We start from the raw sequence: 20,409 nt of genomic DNA, 5'->3' as shown, positions 1-20,409 counted from the left end.
CTTTTCAGTTCAAGAGATGAGCGCTCAGGAAGAGGAAATATGTTTCTCGATACTTTAGTATGTTCTGCATTATTTCAGCTCCTGCTGCTTTTCTTTCATCTCCTCATACCTGCAGCGAATTCCCGACGGCACAACTTTTTCCTGAGCTCACCATCTGTCACCTTATTTGTGCTATATTTGCGGAAGTGTGTGTGTGTGTGTGTGTGTGTGTGTGTGTGTGTGTGTGTGTGTGTCGAAAAACTAGACGGCTGCTTTAACGCTGCAGACTGCTCGTGTTGAGCAGAGGAGACAATGTTGAGACAATGGGAAGAGAAACTGTGTGTGTGTGTGTGTGTGTGTGTGTGTGTGTGTGTGTGACTGAGCGAGAGAGAGGGGTGAGTTGAGGCGATGTAGGGAGTGGCACCGGAGAGAAAGCGAGGGAGAGGTGTGAAGGGACGGAGTGGGGGATGGGAGAAAAGAAGGAGGGGCAGTGTTGGGGGATGGGAAAAGAGGAAATATTGCTGTGTGCTGCTGGAGTCAGGGGGTTACCATGGTGATGGGAGAATGACGGAAAGGGATGGGAAAGACTGCCAATACACACACACACACATGAGCGCGTGCACAAATCAAATTGACATTTTTCTCTCTGATTAAATAAACGGATATACGTCAAATCTCCTTTTAATTTAAAGCTTCCTTCCTGCGCGCTCAGGGTGGGGCGAGCAGAGAAAAACGATGCTGCAGAGGGAGGAAGAAGAGGAGAAGATAAAGACCGAGGCTCTCTGAGCTGAGAGGAGATGTAGAAATGTGATCTCTCACCTGGGAGGGGAGCGATGTGACCGTAGACGCTGATAAGTTAATATTATTAACTTATTAACACATCAGTAAAGTTCAACTGAACTCAAAACTCAGGAAAAGGAAGCAAATATTAAATAAATTGAAACAAAAAGTGAGCTAAACTCACTTTTACTGTCTGTGTGCAAACAGACTGTAACTCACATGATCTGCATCCCTGACACAGACGTGTCGGGAGACACGTGATCCAGTCTGCTAATCACCAGCCAGCTCACACTGTGGGCTTCCTCGCCTGAACCACAGAGACGTCCCAGTGTTGGAAGCTGTTTCTAAAGTCACTGTCACTACAGTCTTATTATCCACTTTGCCTGATGTGTAAAAACAGCACGTGTACAATTTAATGTCAAACCTGTCCTTGCATCTATAATGACTCTGATAAACCTGCTAATTCCCTCGCTTGCCAAATGAACAGCTAATGTCATTTAGTTTAATTTTAATTGCATAATTCAGTTTTTATTTGTGGCTAAATAATCAAGTGAAGGTTGCAGCTGGTTCTATAGAAATATCTGTGAAGTAATGCAAACCCAAACTAAGAGCTTACAGAAATCCTTCATCTTTGCTAAATAAATTCATCCGTTCATGTTCTGTGTGACTTCATCTCCACACTTCAAATGAATTCACCTTTCTCTCGTCGATCCTCCCGAGCACCTGCTGGCTGTGACCTCACACCTCGCACATCAAGAGGACGAGGTTATTATGTGAAGACAAAATCGTAGCGCCTTTTACCTGCCAGGAGGGATTAGGTGTGATGTGTCTGCGGCTGCTGTGAGTCTGAGCTCTCAGCGGATCGTCAGCCGCCGCGAAGAAGAAAGATTCAGAGTCAGAACAGCCGCTGGCTCACTGTGGGTGGGAGTGGGTGGGAGTGCGTGGGAGGATGTGGTGAAAACAAGAGAGGATGTGTGTGGGACCACTGATGATAATGTGTGTGTGTGTCGGTGCCCGTGGTGAGAACATTTAAGTGGAACTCATCTCCATAATGTGGATTCTGTTTCGGCTCTTTGTCGCTCACAAAGTTTTACAGCCATGCTTTCGATCTTTACACACAAACGTCTGTGATGTTAGTCGTTGCTGGGATTCATTTTTTCATATACACACCATGAACTCACTGGTTCCCTGAGCTCCACCAGCGGTGCTTTCAGCCTGTTGTTTCAGCTCAGTGTTCTCGCTGTTTTGGCCACAGGCAGCCGTGTCCAACGATAAACCCAGGTACGCTACCTGTACAGCAGACGGGCGCAGCACGGGACTAGCCTGTGGGAGCATTAGCAGCTAAAGAGACGGATGTTTTCCTCAGCAGAGAACAAAAGCAGAGCTAAAGACTGGAGCTGGTGGTTAGATATGCTCACGCCTCCTGAACCTGATACTGTGCGTCAGAGCTGCTGCTGTGTCCTGTGATGGAGAGCATGAGTTAGAGTGAGTCAGGTCTGTCGCTCATAAACTTGTGAAGCACCCGCTGGCATCACACACTGTTGGGAAGGAGAACGTTTTAACCCTATTCCCGCCTCTTCCTAACCCTAACATGGAAGTTTATAGAGTCCGATTGGATCTGAAATCCAAGTAATGAATCCTCCAATGAAAACAAGCCAATGCAAGGAAAACATGAAGGTCCAAAGGTCGACGTGAGGCAAACGCCCAATCAGACGCTGAGGTTACCTAAAGCCCTGGAGCATGTCAGGACGTGTGCTGGTGGCAGTAACAGTTGTAGCTCGGTGGTGTCTGAGTATGAGCTGATGATGATCGCTGTGGCGTTTCCTCTGTCGGCCATGTTTTTATCGCCTCTTTCTAGAATGAAATCAGAGAAGAAGAGAGCGGTCTGTGCTGATCTCGCAGCTCTGCAGGGTTTAATGCTGTCGGTTAGTTGTGCCTGTCACACGCGTGATACATGATCATGTGAGGTATTGATTGACGTCACAGCTGAGGCACTTTACTCTGTTACCGAGCCGAGGGCCGAGGCCGCACGCTGACGATAAGATTCCATGTTTTAATCCAGGATGTGTGAAAATCATTAGATCAGATTAATCAGTGAGGTTGTTAAATAAGAGGATTTCACATCCCTCCCTCGGACGACCTGTTTCCTGTTAACATGTTTCACATTTCTTCTCTTAATCACATGAACAGTTGATTTACTGTAGGACGCTGCGTTGCTGCTGCCTCCTCGCCCTCCTTACTTTAATTTCTTCTTTATAGAGTTTTATTGGTGGTTGGCAAACAGCAAAATGGTTACCTTACTGCCACCACTTACTTTAATTTGGGTGAAGGCAGTGATAGATGTGTGGCCGTGGGTGTTGTATATACCGCCCCGAGCGCTCTGTCACACTGTGGCCTCTCACAGCTGGCGCCACTCACCCCTCAGCTAAATCTAATGGACTCCAGCGGGGCCGGGAAGCCACCCAGCGCGGGAGACGTTGTTTATCCAGGAGCATACCGTCACTAATGAGCAATTTATTCGTGCCTGTGTCGCTTCGTTTGCCTTCATGGCGAGAAACGCAAATCACAAACAAACGTGCTGGCTTTGTGTCTGTGTGCGTGGGTGGGTGGGTGGGTTGTTGGAGGAGGGCGGAGGTAATCCAGAGGTGACTAAACAATGTCACACCAATAAGAGCTCATTTGAATGTGAAATGTGTGTGTGTGTGTGTGTGTGTGTGTGTGTGTCGTTGCATCCCTCGAGTTGAGGTCATCCCTGTAAATTACAGAGCCGATGGTGACACCAGAGCCTGGACTTGTTTTCTGTGCGTCACGCCATCATAAAGCTGACAAATGCACAGCGGCTGAGTCATGACTGACAGGAAGAAAAAACACTTCATGTTTCACATTTCAGAAATCATTTAAACACTTGGGTTCAGATTTTTCTACTCTTGGATCTGTATGATGTCATAGACAGGGGACAACCCTGATATGGTCCCTGATATCAGAACAAAGTGATCTGAAAGGGGGAGGGGCTAAAACAGCTCCTCCCCCTTTCCCTCTGAGGATGAACTGAGCGAGGCCTGCTATATGAATCAGTTCATAATCAGAGAGCTAAAGAGTAAAAATATTCAGCTGGAAACAGTCATAGAAAAACAGTTTAGTTTAGTCACTGATGCTGATTTGAATCTGTTTCAGTGGCTGTCACCGCACACAGTATGAAACATGAACATATCAAGAAAATGAAGCCAGTGGAGATGGGCCTTAAATTTGATCTGCAGGCATCAGGTGGTGTTACCTGTGGCTGTGAGCTCAATAAATACTGACCTGATGAGTTTGAGGTCTGAGTCGCTCTTTCTGGCTCTTATTAAACTTTGCTTGGTCAGACCCGGCCGTCCTCGTCCCATCAGTTTGTTGTTTGTTTTAAAAAAGATGGTGGAGGTGAAAACATCGGCTCCCGGGCCTGGCAGATCTCGATCTACTAAATAGAAGTGAAGAAGTTAAAGAATTGAAAAGGTGAGGGAGGGTGGGGAACGTAAACGAGAATGAACAGCTCGTAGAACCGAGGGAACATATATAGATGAGAACCAGAAGGAGCGTGTTTGGAGGCGTGGTCCCGCTCCTGAAATTCCAATACTTAATCTCCAGTTATTTTTATGACCCTTTATTGACAGGAGAGTGAAGCAGACTGGGAAACAGGCAGTGAGCAGAGGAATGGCACACAGGAGAGTCCAGAGCCGATTCAAACCTGATTTATTCAGCACTTTCGGATCTCTCTTTTTTTCCCAGTAACATGTTTTTTTTCTTTTGTTTTGTTTTAATTTGTAATTTTCAGCATATCTAACCATCAGGAGGAATTTGCTTGTGTGTTTCTGCAGTTTTGATGCAGCAGTGAGTGTTTGGAGGAGCAGGTGTGCTGATGGTCTTTATTAGTTACTGTTTGTGCTCTGCATGTTGGGAAAGAGAGAAATGACCTCTCTGCTCACTGAGCCACAAAGGATTTTGTGGAAGTGCCTGCCACACTCGGCGCTCATCGTCTACCGAAGGACATTTGCACTTGAGTACTTTGTGTCTGGCTGCATGTGAAGAAACTTCACAAATCTGTAATCTTTTAAGCTGCTTGGAGAAGAACCAAAGCCTCTTCATGAGAAATGTTGAGTCACTGCGGTTCAGAGGAATAAACCCACACACTGACTGTCACATCTGCTCTGCACCAACATCTAAAGATCAGATTAAACTAAAGTCATCAGATGACCTTTTTGCACTTATTCAATTAAAAAATGACTTGTTGTTGTACACTGATGTCACAGACGGCCATTACAGGAAGGGACAGTACAGAAATGTCAATTAGGAAAGAGTTTATTTTAAATTAAACAAGCAATTTAAAATGTTTCTTAATTTATGGTGTGTGCAGTCAGTACTGTCAATGGCCAATGCAATGGGATTTAGTGCAAGACAATAAACCAAGGAGCAAACAAAGTCCAAAAGGAGGAGCTCTAAGGACTTTTCTAGAGCACTGGCATGCTGGGCTCAGGTGTTACCAGTGATGCTGAGTGTTAAAAAGCCACGCCTCCTCTCTAACGCCTGCAGAAAGGAGCTGTCACACAGACAAGAGGAAAGAAGAGCGAGTCATAAAAAGTGATCTTCTTTTAGTAAAGCCAGCTCCAAATGTTTTGGCTTTGACTCTACTAAAGTAGCTTAGATTGAAAATTCAAAATAATCTTTCTTTATCTTATACAGAGCCTCAGTTCATCCTCTTTCTGAAACAAGCCCTTTTAGCTCCTCCCCCTTCGAGTCAAATTTCTTCTGATTGGATACAACCCATTAAAAGTAAGAGGCCTGAAGAGCAGGCGGGTCCACTGTGCCTGAGATGACCGTATATCAAACTGTAGACATGTTTATTTCAGCTGTGCAGTTATAACATGGGACAGACTCACAGCTGGAGTCTGCCTCCAGTGGCTGTTAAAGGAACTGCAGCTTGAATTTGGTGCGATTCATTTTTTCAGTCTTCAGGTTTCCTCTCAGATGCTAACAGGAAGTTTACCCACACTTTGACAAATAACTATGACAGAAGAATCTAAAGATTCAAAATGCTTTGTCACATTTTGCGATGTGTGTGGAGTTTTAGAGTCTGCTGTGGACATTTGAAAAGTCCAGTTTTTGGTTCCTGACGTTGACGCTTGTGTTGATGCTGTTACACTAGGTTTAGATTAAATCATGGAAAGTTCGTATGCTGATTATTTTTTTCATTCTTCATTCAAGATGGTGATCTTACCTCACCTTTAGAAGATAACATTTGCTGTGAGGCAGATTTGTTCATTAACAGCTTTCTTTGTGATCCGGGTGGCATTATGCTTCATTAAAAACATATTTGTTTTTGCACATGAACAGTATATAAATGTCATTTCTTGGGGGAAGGATTTCTGATACATATTATCCCCCCTGCCATTCACACAGAGACGCAGACAGCAGCATGTTTAACTCAGCGGTGCTTCATTAAAAGGACACTTCATCACATATTCATGAGGACTGATGTGAAGGACATCAGCAGCTCGATCTGCAGACTGTCGCACACACAGAGCAGAGTTCACCTATAGACTGTCTGCTCTGTGGTCAGTGTGTGTGTGTGTGTGTGTGTGTGTGTGTGTGTGTGTGTGTGGATGGAGTAGTAAATGCGAGATGTGTAATGAATAATGAATTTAGGGTGAATTTAGGTCATGCGGGCGAATAGGAGGGACAACATGGGGATAGCTCTTTCTTTGTGTGTGTGTGTGTGTGTGTGTGTGTGTGTGTGTGTGTGTGTTTTTCGTGCAGACTAAAAGGGAAGTACCCTCCCTCTCCTCCCAGCATTTGCTTAATCTCTCCATCCACACGTCCGTTCTTTCCTCCAGATCGGAATCTATCAATGAATTAATTTCTCGCTCTGTCGCTCTCCGTCCGTCCACCTGCATCGCCTCCCTTTGACTCTCCGATCCCCTCCCACCTCCCCACAGACTGCTCCACCTGCACCCGCCCTGCCTCCCCTCCTCCCCTCAGGCTTCGCTGTGGACGGGCGGGTCCACCTGCCTCTGCCCTCTGAAGCCCTTCAGGTTCTCTGGGATGGCTCAGGACCCTGAAGAAGCTGAGGGGGGCCGCAGAGAGGAAATTGGTACAGTATGTTTAATATTAACCAACACAGAACGGAAACATGGCTGCCCACAGGGCATGAACTGCCTCTTTACTGCTGTCTGTGAGATTAACAGCAGCTATTAAAATGTCCTGTTTGGGCTTTCAGTCATTAAACATTTTTATTCTTGAGAGTGAGCACTCAGCTGACAACCCAACACTCAGACTGGGGTCTGGGTAATCTCTGCAACATATGTAAGGTATGACTATACATAGGAAGAATATACAGAGACCAGAAGCTTTCTATTTATTTATTCCTGCTGTGTCCGCGTTGCTGCTGTAACAATGTGAATTTCCCAACACTGCAACTAATAAAGGCTAACTTATCTTAAATCAAAGAAAATGTCCATCCCAGTTTTGGAGAGCTCCACGTCACAACAAAACTTTAACACTTTTAGTTTTCTGTGGAAAAAACAGCAAATAATCAAATTTTTGGAGCTTAATTTTTGCTTTATCGAGTTGAGCCCGTCACCATCAAACCTGCAAACTCCCCTCCTGCCTGATACATTCATGTCTGCAGCTGATATACAGTTGTGATAAAATGTGTGGTATGTTGTGTTTTTTTAAATCTAAGACTGCGCCGTGAACACGCAGGGCGTCGAAACTTGCAGCACTAATCAGATCTGAAACTCTTCCTCCTCACCCTTCCTCTCTAAATCCTAAGTGGACTTCCTGTGCTCTCACGGCTGAACGTCTGATTTAATTCAAGTGGTCATAATGTGTCAGATTTCCAGGATAACAAAGAATCGGAGAGAAGCGAACAACACGGTGCGTTTAATGTCATTGTGCACCGGCAACAGCAACTCAACGAGCTTCCTGTCGGCAGAGGTCAAGCAGCTCTAAGCTGCAGCCTCAATAAAGACTCAGAGTGAAGGAGGCGATCCTCCATCAGGCGCCTTTAGATTAAGACTTGATTCATTAACGAGCTCCGACCCCGCCCCCTCCTTAACTCAGTGCCAGCAGGAGCTCCATGAATATTTAAATGAAGAAAGTCTCCGTGGATGATCGTCCTCAACCTCCATGTTGAGGACGAGGTTGGTGTTATTAAAGGAAGTGGAGCATGCTGGGATGTTTTCTTCACCCGTCATTTATTACGTCTGTTTCATTTTTCTGTCTGAGCTCGTTACATCATTAGAACCCCACCCCCACCCCCACCCCCCTCAGTGACAAAATGACAAACACACACACACACACACACACACACACACACACACACACACACACACACACAGGCTCTCACACACCTTCTGTGCCATTTGCCTCATGTATTTTGAAAATACGTTCGGCAGGTAACAGCAGCAGCCCGACAGGCGGGAGCAGGTGTGTGTTAATGTGTGTGTGTTTAAGTGACCGTGACGCAGGGCAGATGTGAGTGTGTGTGTGTAATCATGAACGATAACAATGAAAAACTAGAAGAATAAGATTCTGACAGTCATAGGAACTGAACGGGGGTCATGTCTGTGTCTCTCTGTGTTTGTGGAGACGCTCAGAAAGACCTGGATCCTCACAAAGAGACAGTGTGTGTGTGTGTGTGTGTGTGTGTGTGTGTGTGTGTGTGTGTGTGCTGGGGACAGGTTGTGTAATTATGAGATGTTGGAGGGGGTCTACATTAGCCAGCTGTCACTCCTCGCCCCTCACCCCATGTGTGTGCTTTAAGAGAAGCCTCGGAGACGGGCCTTGGCGGAGGACTGCTGGTGGTTACACTCACAGACTGATAAGTTATGACACCTCCTGTAACCTCCTCCGCCCTCCCTGTCTGTTAGTATTCTCACTCCGGTGTGTCAGCGTGGAGTCAGTACAGTCGGAGCAGCTTTAACCTGCAAAAATTCAGTATATAAAAACTTGTATTTCCATAATTGTCCACTGAGGGAGGAGAATCATCCAGACCCAGGGCACTGTTCATCTGCAATATGTCATCCATCAATGCAATTAGAAGATACTGACAACAACACTGGCTCTATATTAGATTCTTTGTATTCATCTTCCATGAACGATGTATCCTCTCAGCTCTCTGGTGAAAATGACATGTCATCTGCGCTTTGGAGTGACATAAACTCTTGGACAATCTATCTTACTGTCTTCTTATGACTCCAGGTTGTTGTTTACAGTTATTTTTTTCTAACTTCCTGTCTTTTAAAAAATTACATAAAGTTGTGAAAAGAATCTAAAGAGGCAACTGACTTTCTATTCAATGCATCTCTGCACTGTGTCAGAGGGATATTAAAGTCATGTTAGGCGCAGGCTGTACTTCAGTGTTAAATTTAATCAAGAAAGTCATAAGAACCCATTTGCATTAATAATCCTGGTTAAAGGCGGAGCCTCCTGAACAAATATAGAAACATACCCAGCGATAAAAGTCTGCCCCTGGTGGTGAAAGCCTCACAAAGCTTTACAAAAATGCTTGTTTGGGATTTGGCCTTGTTAGCAGACAAACAAACTTCTTCATGCAAATGTAATAAAAAGCATTTAATGCCTGAATGAAAACTGCATAATGAGCTTTTTTGACAGCATCTCTGTTTCACTGGAGCTCACATGATACCAAATAAATCAGGAGCATTTACAGGTTATTTTCTTGGAGGCATGAATGGTTTGGAGTGGAGGGAACACTGTTTTGGGCTTTAGGATGAAAACCTGTCACAGATGTTTGGTTCATTCGAGGGATCTCCCTCAGCTTCTTTCATTTGTTGTGCTTTGCTTGATGAAAGTATTCCCGTACATGGAGCCACAGCCTGATTTCATGGCTTTGAAGTGGCACAATCGGCTATTTTTAGACCGGCTGTGAGTTTCAGCCGATCAGCTCACAGAGGAGGAGAGCGTAATCCCCAACTTCAAGTAAAAACAAGAATGTGGCCAAACTCGGAGCGCTGAGGTTATTTTATTTTTTTTTTGGCCTTCATGTCGAGGCAGCAGTAAGATGATGAAACAAAAGGGAGGAAGCCTGATCCATCTGTGTCTGCTTTCAGCCCCCGACACTCCTGCTGTCACGGGTCAGTGTTCAGTCACCAGGCAGGGACAAAGGAGGAGATGTTGAGATGAATGGAAATGCAGCGAGTGTGGCAGAAACACACACACACACTCAATCTCTCTTTGTAATGTCATTAGTGGAGAAGCTGCTTCCTGCTGCTTTGATCTGATCTTGACTTTATCGCGATGACCCGGCCGATTGTTTGTTCTTTATCTCAGATTTTTGTGGATTCTGTACTAATTCAAACCCAAAGTGAATTTAAATCTTAGAATTTATTATCAACATCAGAGACGTGCTGTGGCTTCATTGTGATGTGTTTTTAAGCTCAAACTTTCCCCCCTCTGGAAAACATTCATATTTGTCTTCTTGTGTTGATTTATGTTTGGTCAAATTAACCATGTCTTTGCTTCTTTCCCCTCCTCCCCTCTCCTCCCTCTTTGTTCTCGGGGTCACCCCCCCCTCCCCCCCCACAGGCAGCTCCTGAAGAAGCGTTTGTGGAGCTGACGCAGTGAGGAGGCGGCGAGGCGCACTCACAGTTGGACTGTAAAGGAAACAAACACACCCACCAACTTACTGCTGTTTACTCCTCCCAGCGCTCCCTCAGCTCCGGGCAGTCCCTGGAGTGTGTGTCTGCCTTGGTGTGCGTGGGTGTGTGTGTGTGTTTCTTTATGTGTTGATGAGTGTGTGGGTGTCTTGCATCACTTTTGATGGGACATTGAGAGATGTGTGTGTCACAGAGTCGGTGGATGGGCTGTAGGGGGATGTGCTCCCCCGCCCTCCCGCTGGTCCTCCTCCTCCTGCTCCCTCTGTCCTTCCTCTCCTCCACGCCTCCGTTTGCTCAGGGAGCCATCCACATCCCCGAAAGCTGTGAGTACTCACTCCTCCACTGGACACATCGCACACTGGAAACACTGGAAACACTGGAAAGTGTTTGTTTTTTCATTTCCAGTAAATATTTCCAAACCATTTCCTCAGAATTAACAGGGCTGGGAAGTATGAGGGAGGGAGTATTTCCACATTTGGCTTCTCTAATCATATCATTACTCATAGATTTCTGCTGTAGCCACCAATTTTAATTATTTCATTGGCATCAGGGGAGGAGTCTAAGCTACCCACGAGCCTCTGATGCACAGGAGGGCTGTGGAGAAGAATCAAAACTATAGATTTATTTTTTCTTTAGCCTTTGTCAAGATGTAACATTCAACATTTGATGCGTTTTGTTGAAATGTTCGCAGAGAAGTCCGATCAGTTCAGGTTATTTATGTTGCTCCAACTCACAAGAACAGTTACTTCAAGACACTTTAGACTCTAAAGACCCCACAGTATCCTGTGAAAATCAAGCCCTCCCCATACGATCAGCACATTGTGACAGTGGGAAGGAAAAACTCCTTTTTAAGAGGAAAAAACTTCCTGTGGAACAATCAGTTGGGGAGTGAGGCGTGACAGAAAAGAAGAAAGAGAAGAGACAGAAAAAGACAGCACAGGGAGACATCGTCTGTCAGATCATAGAGTTCTGCAGTAGCCACAAACTCTCCTTCGGGGTTGTCTCCTCGAGCACCTCTGGACCAAAGCTCATTCTGACCACTGTGACTTCACCACAGACCTCAGACTCCCAAAAAAAAAGCTGTTCGCCTTTCAGGCATCTGAGGAAAAACATTTGATGGAACTGACCAGAAACGTGACGTGTGCTCACAGGTGGCTGTTTAAAGGTGGATCCTTTGGTTCCTGCACAGTAAAGTTCAGTAAAGCTCTGCATTTTCTCTGGTGCTGTGTTTATTCCTGTCAGATATGGAACTTTCGAACACATCCATCTAAGCACAAATATAAATCCACACAATCAGGTTAGAATAACCTCTGGTCCTGGAGGTAAAGGTCAAAGGTCAGCAGGCTTATCCACACTCCTAGAGGAGGAGAAGAGGGAGTCAGAGGAGGAATCAGGTTCAGTCTGACCTTCGGTAAACGACCTTCTTTCTGGGTGTGGCAGGAGAGGAAGAAGAGAAGGATAGGAGGAGGAGAGATCTGGAGAAGAACGATGGGGGAGGTGGAGAGAGGGGAGGGAGGGGAAGGAAAAGGAGACACAGGGAAGAAAAAATAAGGAGATGGATGTAAACTGACCTGAGACGCCAGCGTGTCTGAGTCAGAAAACCAAGTAGGAAGATAAAATCCCTCAGATGTTGTCACTGTTAATAAAAATCATGCTAATGAGCAGATCTCGTCCCGCTCGGGGAACAGCATGAAGAATGTGCCAGCACGTGTTTGTTCGGTCTGTAAACGTGTCTCTTTCTTTTCTGCTCTCCTTTCACTGCTTCCTGTGGACACAGATACAAAAGACAACAGTAAGTGATTTTCTTTGTCGCTGTAATGAAGAAATGTGTGTCGTGGCTCTGCAGCTCTGATGCCAGCGGTGCTTCACTGGTAGAAACCTGCTCTGGACGTCTGTTGTTATGGCTGCTGACTGTGTCTCGCACCTGCTCACCTGCACTTTTCCTGTTTTTTGTCTTGTTAAATTTGTCAAAGCAGAGCACCTCTCCCCCTGCATCACTCCACACAGACACTAGGGAAGAGGTCATGTCCTCTGTGTCAGCTCATTTAAAACTGATTTAATGTTATTTTGAGTATTTTTCTGAAACAGATGTACGGATATTTGGAGGACTGAAACTGCCCACATCAGTCATTTCATTGTATTTCTGTATAGTTCTTGTGCAAAAGTCTTGAACCACTTTTCATTTCTTAGGTGCAGCGATTTAATGAAATGTGCAAACATACATAGAAATGAACATGACAGAGTTTGTCCAGCTCCAACAAACCTGAGTAAATGTTTGACATGAGCAGCTTTATTTTTCAGCACGAACTGAACTCTGTCATTTCTTTCAGTATGTTCAGGAACAGTTCTCCGGGCTTATTTATAAGCACATTTGAAAACAGCACAGGTTAACCAAAGTGTCGTACATGGTAAAAAAAATAAAAACAAGTAGAGCAAACACACACAAAGAACAAAACAAAACTCAGTCATAACTTAAAGCTGGTGAGTAAAAATGTGTTTTCAGACGGGTTTGAAGATGCTGAGTGTTGGAGAGATCCTAATTAGAAGAAAGTTGCCCAAAGTTTGGGCACAGCCATCACACAGGTCTCCTCTGTGTGTTAGCCTGCTTCAGGGGACAATCAGAAGCTACTTATCAGCTGACCTGAGACTCATTTATCTACAAAATCTTTTATTTAAATATACAATGTCACTAAATATCGGACTATTCCATTAAAAACTGTAGTTTTTAATTTTTGTTGTTATTATAGGATGTTTATCTTTTTTTATTTTTGAAACAGTTTTAACCACCCACTTCACTCCATTATATGATATTAACTATTTATCCATGCGAGCAAACTTCAAGCAGTTGTAGACAAACAGGCAAACAAACCCTATACAGGAAGTTGATTTCAGCTCTCGGACTAAAAAGTCTTAATCCCTGATCCTATGAGACTTACCCAGGACATAATGCAGGCTTCTGGAGCTGATGTGGGTGAGGGGACTCGCCCAGCCTGACTCCCTGATGTCCAGTGTCTCCCCTCTCCATCGTGGCTCCTGTTAACCACGATGGTTTTAGAGGACCTGCCAGAACTAAGAACGATGAATGAGCTTCAGTCGATCCTTTTAGATGTGTCTCTATCTGTATGCCCTACTTTACCTGCCTGTACTCTGCAAATTTCATTACAGTGTGTGTGTGTGTGTGTGTGTGTGTGTGTGTCTTCAGTATTTCAGCCTCCGGTGCTGACAGAGATGCCAAAATCACACACAGTGTTTTCTCTAGAAGACTTCAATCTGGCCTGTGAGGCCACCGGGAACCCGACACCCACGTACGTACACCTGTGTGTGTGTGTGTGTGTGTGTGTGTGTGTGTGTGTGTGTGTGTGTGTGTGTGTGTGTGTGTTGACATGGCAATAAATGTCCTCACAATAAAACAGAAAACAAAACTATCTCTCAGCTGTTCTCCTCCCCGAGCTCGTCCCTCTCTCCACTCGCTGCTTCTCTCGGGGAGACCGACTGTTAAAAGTAATAATAACAGCTGTAAATGTTACACTTCCTCATATTTTTGTATTTATGTATTTCAGGCCGTCGATCAAAAGGATGAACATTTTACATCAACCTGTTTCAGGCTTTGATAAAGACTCACTGGTTTATAATGAAACTGTAGATCCTTAAAATCAGCTCACAAATAAATAGAAGCAACTGTCTGTTTTCTTTATTGTGTAATTTAAGGTTTGTTTCTGTGACTTTGTCTGTAAACTGTTGATGTGCTGACAGCCGTTCTCCCCTCTGTGTTCATAGATTCCGTTGGCTGAAAGATGGCGAGTTGTTCGGATCAGAGACTGAAGGATCCGGAACGCTGAGAGGCGACAATTCTTCCCTGGATATGTTAGAGGGTGAATACCGCTGCTACGCCTCCAACAGTCTGGGCACCGCCATGACACAAGCCGTCAAAGTCAACGTAGAGCGTGAGTCACAAACTTACTGTATTCACACAAAGGCAGTCAGTGTGCTCTGAGGTTCACACCTGCTGATGCACAGATGATATAAAATCACACACACACACACACACACACACACACATCAGTGAGTCAGTGAGGTTGATCAGGGCCACCTGTTCTGCTCGATCATCTCAAGTTGCCACGGCAACCATTTCCTGGAGACAGTGCTGTGACGTCACTCAGTAGGGAGGATGTGCGGTGGGTGTGGAGGATGAAGTCGATGGCTGCGGTCAGCGTGCACACAGACTCACTTAAATCTCTTTAGTGAGTCTCTTTGCTCTGCTTTGTTGTGAGATTTACTTCCATACTTTGTTGTTTTTCTACCTCACAGTTTCCAAGTTTATCGTCACTTTTTTTTCTGTGATTGAATATTGCTGTGTGACTTCCAGAGAACCATTGTTCTCAATTAATTTGGGAAACTTCAATGTTTACAATCAGCTCAGCCAGCGTTTCTAAAGGTTTTGATGACTAAATGTCCGTTTAAACAGGCAGCATGTGATCGAGGTATTTTTATTTACCTAAAGCACCATCAGAAAGCTGCTTTAAATAAATAAAATTTCTAAACAATGTTTCAGAGCAAAATCAGTAACTGGCTGATGAAACCTGAGAAGCTGTGCTGGAAATATGAGATTCAAGTTACTCATGTGACCCAAAAAGACAGACGATGTCACTCTGTGTTCACATGATTGTAAATATGCAGCTATTGTTTATGCAGCCTATCTCCTACTGTATCATGCTGCTGAGAGACCGCTGCTCGTCAAACACATTTCATTCCGATGTTGACCCTGTGCTAACTTGCATATGACAAATAAAACTGAAAACTGAAAACTGTTTCAGGTCCTCTTAATTACAAATGAACTCTGGCATTGTTTTTTATCATTTAGGCATTTAAAGTCTATTATCCTGAACATTTCCTCCAATCCACTGTGTTACAACAGCTGTGGAGTGTATCTTCACAGACACTTCGTGTATCTTCTTCCTTCTTTGTATTTTTCTTTGTATTTTTTTTATTTTGCGTCACTATTTTCATTGTTTCTTCCTTTCCTTGGTTCAGCTGCTCTTCATGTTACCTGCAGAAGTATTAACTTGTATTCTGCTGCTTTGTGTTTCAGCTCAGCCAGTTCTCATGAAACAGCAAGTCATGCGTGAACAAGGAGACGTGGGACAGAGTATGGTTCTGTCCTGCAACCCTCCAGAAAGCTCGCCTCCTCCCAGCATCCACTGGATGAACATGAGTGAGTGTGTCGATCTGTTTCCTGTCCCGGTCATCAGCTGCCAGCCTCTGTGGCACACAGGCTCTTTGTTTATGTCCACTCTGCCTCCATTTTTCTATGACTGACCTTCGCTGCCTTTTAAGTTATCAGCTTACTGAGGCTGCAGTGCAATAAAGTGAGGTGCTTATTGTGCATTTTAAGAGCAAACTAATCAATTTAATTTTACACTGACATGAAAAACATTTTTACCTTCCACTGCAGTTTCCATGCTTTGAACTTTATTTCCCACCTACATTAAACTGTCCCCGTCCCGGCTCAGATTTGATGCACATTACTCGGAGTGAGAGAGTGACGATCGGCCTGGACGGGAAGCTGTACTTCGCGAACCTCATGGAGAGTGACAAGAAAAAGGACTACATCTGCCACGCCCAGTACAGAGAGGCCAGGACTATTCTCCCTGCCACTGCTGTCTCCCTCTCTGTCAAGCCGAGTGAGCGCACACAACGCACCGCACAGACAAACTGCAAAGTGTTAAATATAGAGATAAAAGCATCACACTGTCCTGTGTGTGTGCTGACCATGATCCTGCTCTCTGTGTGAGGTAACATCAGCCAGAACAGTGAGGACGCATAAACTGTCCTGCGGTGTTGACGCTCTGTTGTTAATTATGTCATGCAGGCTACACTGTAACACAACTGAGACACCAGTGTTTGTTCCACTGAGTATCACTATGATGACACGTATATGCTCAGTAACTAGATCACAGTCGACTAATCAGTCCAGCCCTGTATGCCATTTGTCTTCATTTCATCATTTATTGTTGCAATAATCAGCATGACCGTGATGATCAAGCTTCACAGTTTCCTGTGTCCTGATTTCTGTCTTCACATCCTCCAGGTAACAGCGTGGCTCATGGAGGAAAGCCCGAGTTCTTCCATCACAGGAACCACTCCCAAATATCAGCCCTCAAGGGGAACAGCGTCACCCTGGAATGTTTACCCAAAGGCCTGTAAGCATCTCAGTGTGCGTGTGTGTGTGTGTGTGTGTGTGTGTGTGTGTGAGTGTGTGTACTTCCACCTTCAGTTTGTTTACACATGAAACTCGTTTCATGTTTATGATCCTTGTGGCATAAGAATGACTGCCCCACATGGTTCGCTCTTTCAACACACTTTATTCCCAGTTGCTGCTCTCACAACACTCAGCTGCAGCTTTTCTGCCACACAACAACAACAACAAACCACAAACCTGAATTCAGTTTTTATTCAAGCAGAATATTTTTATAATGCAACCATGTTGCTGCTTTGTTCTTTGGTGTATGTGCAGCTGTGCAAAGCAGGGAAAAATCCAGCAGAGGCGAATATTAATCAGAGTCTGTGGTGATCGATAACAACACTCTTGGCCAATATCATCAGTTTCATCCTTCTAAAAGAACCGATGGATAAATGGATTTATAGATTTATGTTGTATCAGCAGGCAATGTAAGATGTGTGCTATCAGTAATTCATGGAATTACAACCAGATTACAGTGAGATTATAATTCATATAAAATATAGTCTGCTGAAATGTCTAAGGTCCAAATCATGATTGATTTCATTCATGTCATGAATTGTTAAATTTGTTAAATTTAACATCCATCCATCCACTTTATCCGAGGCCGGGTCGCGGGGGCAGTAGCCTAAGCAGGGAAGCCCAGACCTCCCTCACCCCAGCCACCTCCTCCAGCTTATCCGGGGGAACACCAAGGCGTTCCCAGGCCAGCCGAGAGATGTAATCTCTCCAGCGTGTCCTGGGTCTGCCCCGGGGCCTCCTCCCGGTGGGACATGCCCGGAGCACCTCACCCAGGAGGCGACCAGGAGGCATCCTTGTCAGATGCCCGAACCACCTCAACTGGCTCCTTTCGATGTGGAGGAGCAGCGGCTCTACTCTGAGACCCTCCCGGATGGCTGAACTTCTCACCCTATCTCTAAGGGAGAGGCCAGCCACCCTTCGGAGGAAGCTCATTTCTGCCGCTTGTATCCGCGATCTCGTTCTTTCGGTCACTACCCACAGCTCGTGGCCATAGGTGAGGGTAGGGACGTAGATCAACCGGTAAATTGAGAGCTTCGCTTTTACACTTAGCTCCCTCTTCACCACGACGGACCGGTGCAGCGTCCGCATCACTGCAGCTGCAGCACCAATCCGTCTGTCGATCTCCGGCTCCCTTCTCCCATCACTCGCGAACAGGACGCCGAGATACTTGAACTCCTCCACTTGGGGCAGGAACTCATCCCCGACCCGGAGTGGGCACTCCACCCTTTTCCGGCTGAGAACCATGGCCTCAGATTTGGAGGTGCTGATCCTCATTCCCGCTGCTTCACACTCGGCTGCGAACCGTTCCAGTGCGAGCTGGAGGCCTTCACCTGATGAAGCCAACAGAACCACATCATCCGCAAAAAGCAGAGATGAGATTCTGAGGCCACCTCCCACAGGACACCCCGAGGGACGTGGTCGAATGCCTTCTCCAAGTCCACAAAACACATGTAGACTGGTTGGGCAAACTCCCATGCACCCTCAAGTATCCCTGAGAGGATAAAGAGCTGGTCCAGTGTTCCGCGACCAGGACGAAAACCGCATTGTTCCTCCTGTATCCGAGGTTCGACTAGCGGACGAACTCTCCTTTCCAGCACCCTGGCATAGACTTTCCCAGGGAGGCTGAGGAGTGTGATCCCCCTGTAGTTGGAACACACCCTCCGGTCTCCCTTCTTAAAGATGGGGACCACCACCCCAGTCTGCCAGTCCAGGGGTACTGCCCCTGATCTCCACGCAACATTGCAGAGGCGTGTCAACCAAGACAGCCCCACAACGTCCAGAGCCTTCAGGAACTCGGGGCAGACCTCATCAACACCAGGGGCTCTGCCACCAAGCAGTTGTTTAACTGCCTCAGTGACCTCGCCCCCGGAAATTGGCGGGTCATTCCCCTCATCCCCAGACTCTGTTTCCTCCTCGGAAGACGTGTCAGTGGGATTAAGGAGGTCCTCAAAGTATTCCTTCCACCGCCTGACAATTTTCTCAGTCGACGTCAGTAGCGCTCCGCCAGCACTATACACAGTGCAGGTAGAGCACCGCTTTCCCCTCCTGAGACGCCTGACGGTTTGCCAGAATCTCTTCGAGGCAGTCCGAAAGTCTTTTTCCATGGCCTTTCTGAACTCCTCCCACACCCGAGTTTTTGCTTCAGCCACTGCCCGAGCCGCATTCCGCTTGGCCTGTCGATACCTGTCGGCTGCCTCCGGAGTCCCACAGGCTAACCAAGCCCGATAGGACTCCTTCTTCAGCCTGGTGGCTCCCTTCACCTCTGGTGTCCACCATTTGGTTCGGGGATTACCACCACGGCAGGCACCAACCACCTTGCGACCGCAGCTCAATGCAGCAGCTTCGGCGATGGAGACGCTGAACATGGTCCATTCGGACTCAATGTCCCCAGTCTCCCTCGGAATGCTGTTGAAGCTCTGCCGGAGGTGTGCGTTGAAGACCTCGTGGACTGGGGCCTCTGCTAGACGTTCCCAGCACACCCTCACTACACGTTTAGGTGCACCGGGTCTGTCCAGCGTCCTCCCCCGCCACCTGATCCAACTCACCACCAGGTGGTGATCAGTTGACAGCTCAGCCCCTCTCTTTACCCGAGTGTCCAGAACATATGGTCGCAGGTCTGGTGATACGATTACAAAATCGATCATCGACCTGCGGCCTAGAGCATCCTGGTGCCACGTGCACTTATGGCCACTCTTATGTTCGAACAAGGTGTTCGTTATGGCCAAACTGTGATTTGCACAGAAGTCCAATAACAAAACACCACTCGGGTTCAGATCAGGGAGGCCGTTCCTCCCGATCACGCCCCTCCAGGTCTCGCTGTCGTTACCCACGTGAGCATTGAAGTCTCCCAGCAGGACAACAGAGTCTCCAGGTGGGGCACCTTCCAGCACCTCAATCAGGATTTTTTCTTTAGTATTTTTATTCATCTTTAGGCATGAAAAACAGATTTTTGAACTTCATTTTTTAAAATGTACTTTTCAAAGAGTTTTTCACATGTGTATGGAGTGACACGTCAGTGTCCAACATAGTGGTTTATGTGCATCAACACTGACACAAATACAAGAAAACAGCCTTTGAACAGCTCTCCACTGTAGGGACCACTATGCGTTAAAAGGTTAACCATGCTGCACGGGTCAGGTGACCCGTCAGGTGACCCGTGCAGCATGTTTGCACAGACTTCTGTTCAGGTTTTTTTGGCCACACAAACATGGCTGTCTTCCACCGCAGATGTGTCCGAGCACGTCCAGTATCTGTGCTCGGATATGGAATCCATCCAAGCTTGACGCAGGTTAAACGTGCACAGGAAGGTGACCTTAAAGGGCAGATAAACCAGATTAAATCAGACATGTTTTTTATATGCATCCTTTATACCTGCGCCTTGAAAGTTGACACAGATTGTGAGAGCTGTGTTTGAATGATGTTCTTCAGTTTTGAATGCCGAGCATCTTGTTGCATAAATGAAAAAACCAACAGCAAGTAAACACTCCATGTTGTGTGTGTCCACTACCTGTTATCAGGACTTGGAAATGGTACCTTGATATTTTACTGTTTCATATTTTCTCTGTTCTTAAGAAATAGGCCTGTTGACCTCATGCAGGCTTGCTCCTTTTTCTTCATATGAAATCATTTGATCTGTCCAGTTTCATTCTAATTATCCTGCTTCCTGTCTATGGCAACAAATGGACTCTCATTATAATTTTGACTTAATGATGAAAAAGGATGTTACATCATTACCAAGAT

General features: G+C 45.8%; 1 protein-coding gene across 3 annotated transcripts in view; it reads left to right on the top strand.

The window, feature by feature from the left end:
* Window positions 1-20,409, top strand: part of LOC100712012 (neural cell adhesion molecule L1.1) — a 44,487-nt gene that overhangs the window by 5,537 nt on the left and 18,541 nt on the right. For 2 of the 3 annotated variants that reach the window (XM_005477791.4, XM_005477790.4), the window contains exons 2-8: window positions 10,339-10,732; window positions 12,187-12,201; window positions 13,612-13,714; window positions 14,187-14,353; window positions 15,499-15,621; window positions 15,920-16,090; window positions 16,498-16,609. In XM_005477791.4, coding sequence (XP_005477848.1) covers window positions 10,588-10,732; window positions 12,187-12,201; window positions 13,612-13,714; window positions 14,187-14,353; window positions 15,499-15,621; window positions 15,920-16,090; window positions 16,498-16,609 — 836 coding nt within the window. In that variant the 5' untranslated portion in view covers window positions 10,339-10,587. The remainder of the gene's footprint in view (window positions 1-10,338; window positions 10,733-12,186; window positions 12,202-13,611; window positions 13,715-14,186; window positions 14,354-15,498; window positions 15,622-15,919; window positions 16,091-16,497; window positions 16,610-20,409) is intronic. The other variant, XM_005477792.4, reaches the window with a different exon arrangement.

Source organism: Oreochromis niloticus, linkage group LG20 (genome assembly GCF_001858045.2).
Source record: "Oreochromis niloticus isolate F11D_XX linkage group LG20, O_niloticus_UMD_NMBU, whole genome shotgun sequence".
Classification (NCBI taxonomy): Eukaryota; Metazoa; Chordata; class Actinopteri; order Cichliformes; family Cichlidae; genus Oreochromis; species Oreochromis niloticus.
Note: the sequence above shows the minus strand (reverse complement) of the source record. Positions and strands in the feature narration are given on the sequence as shown.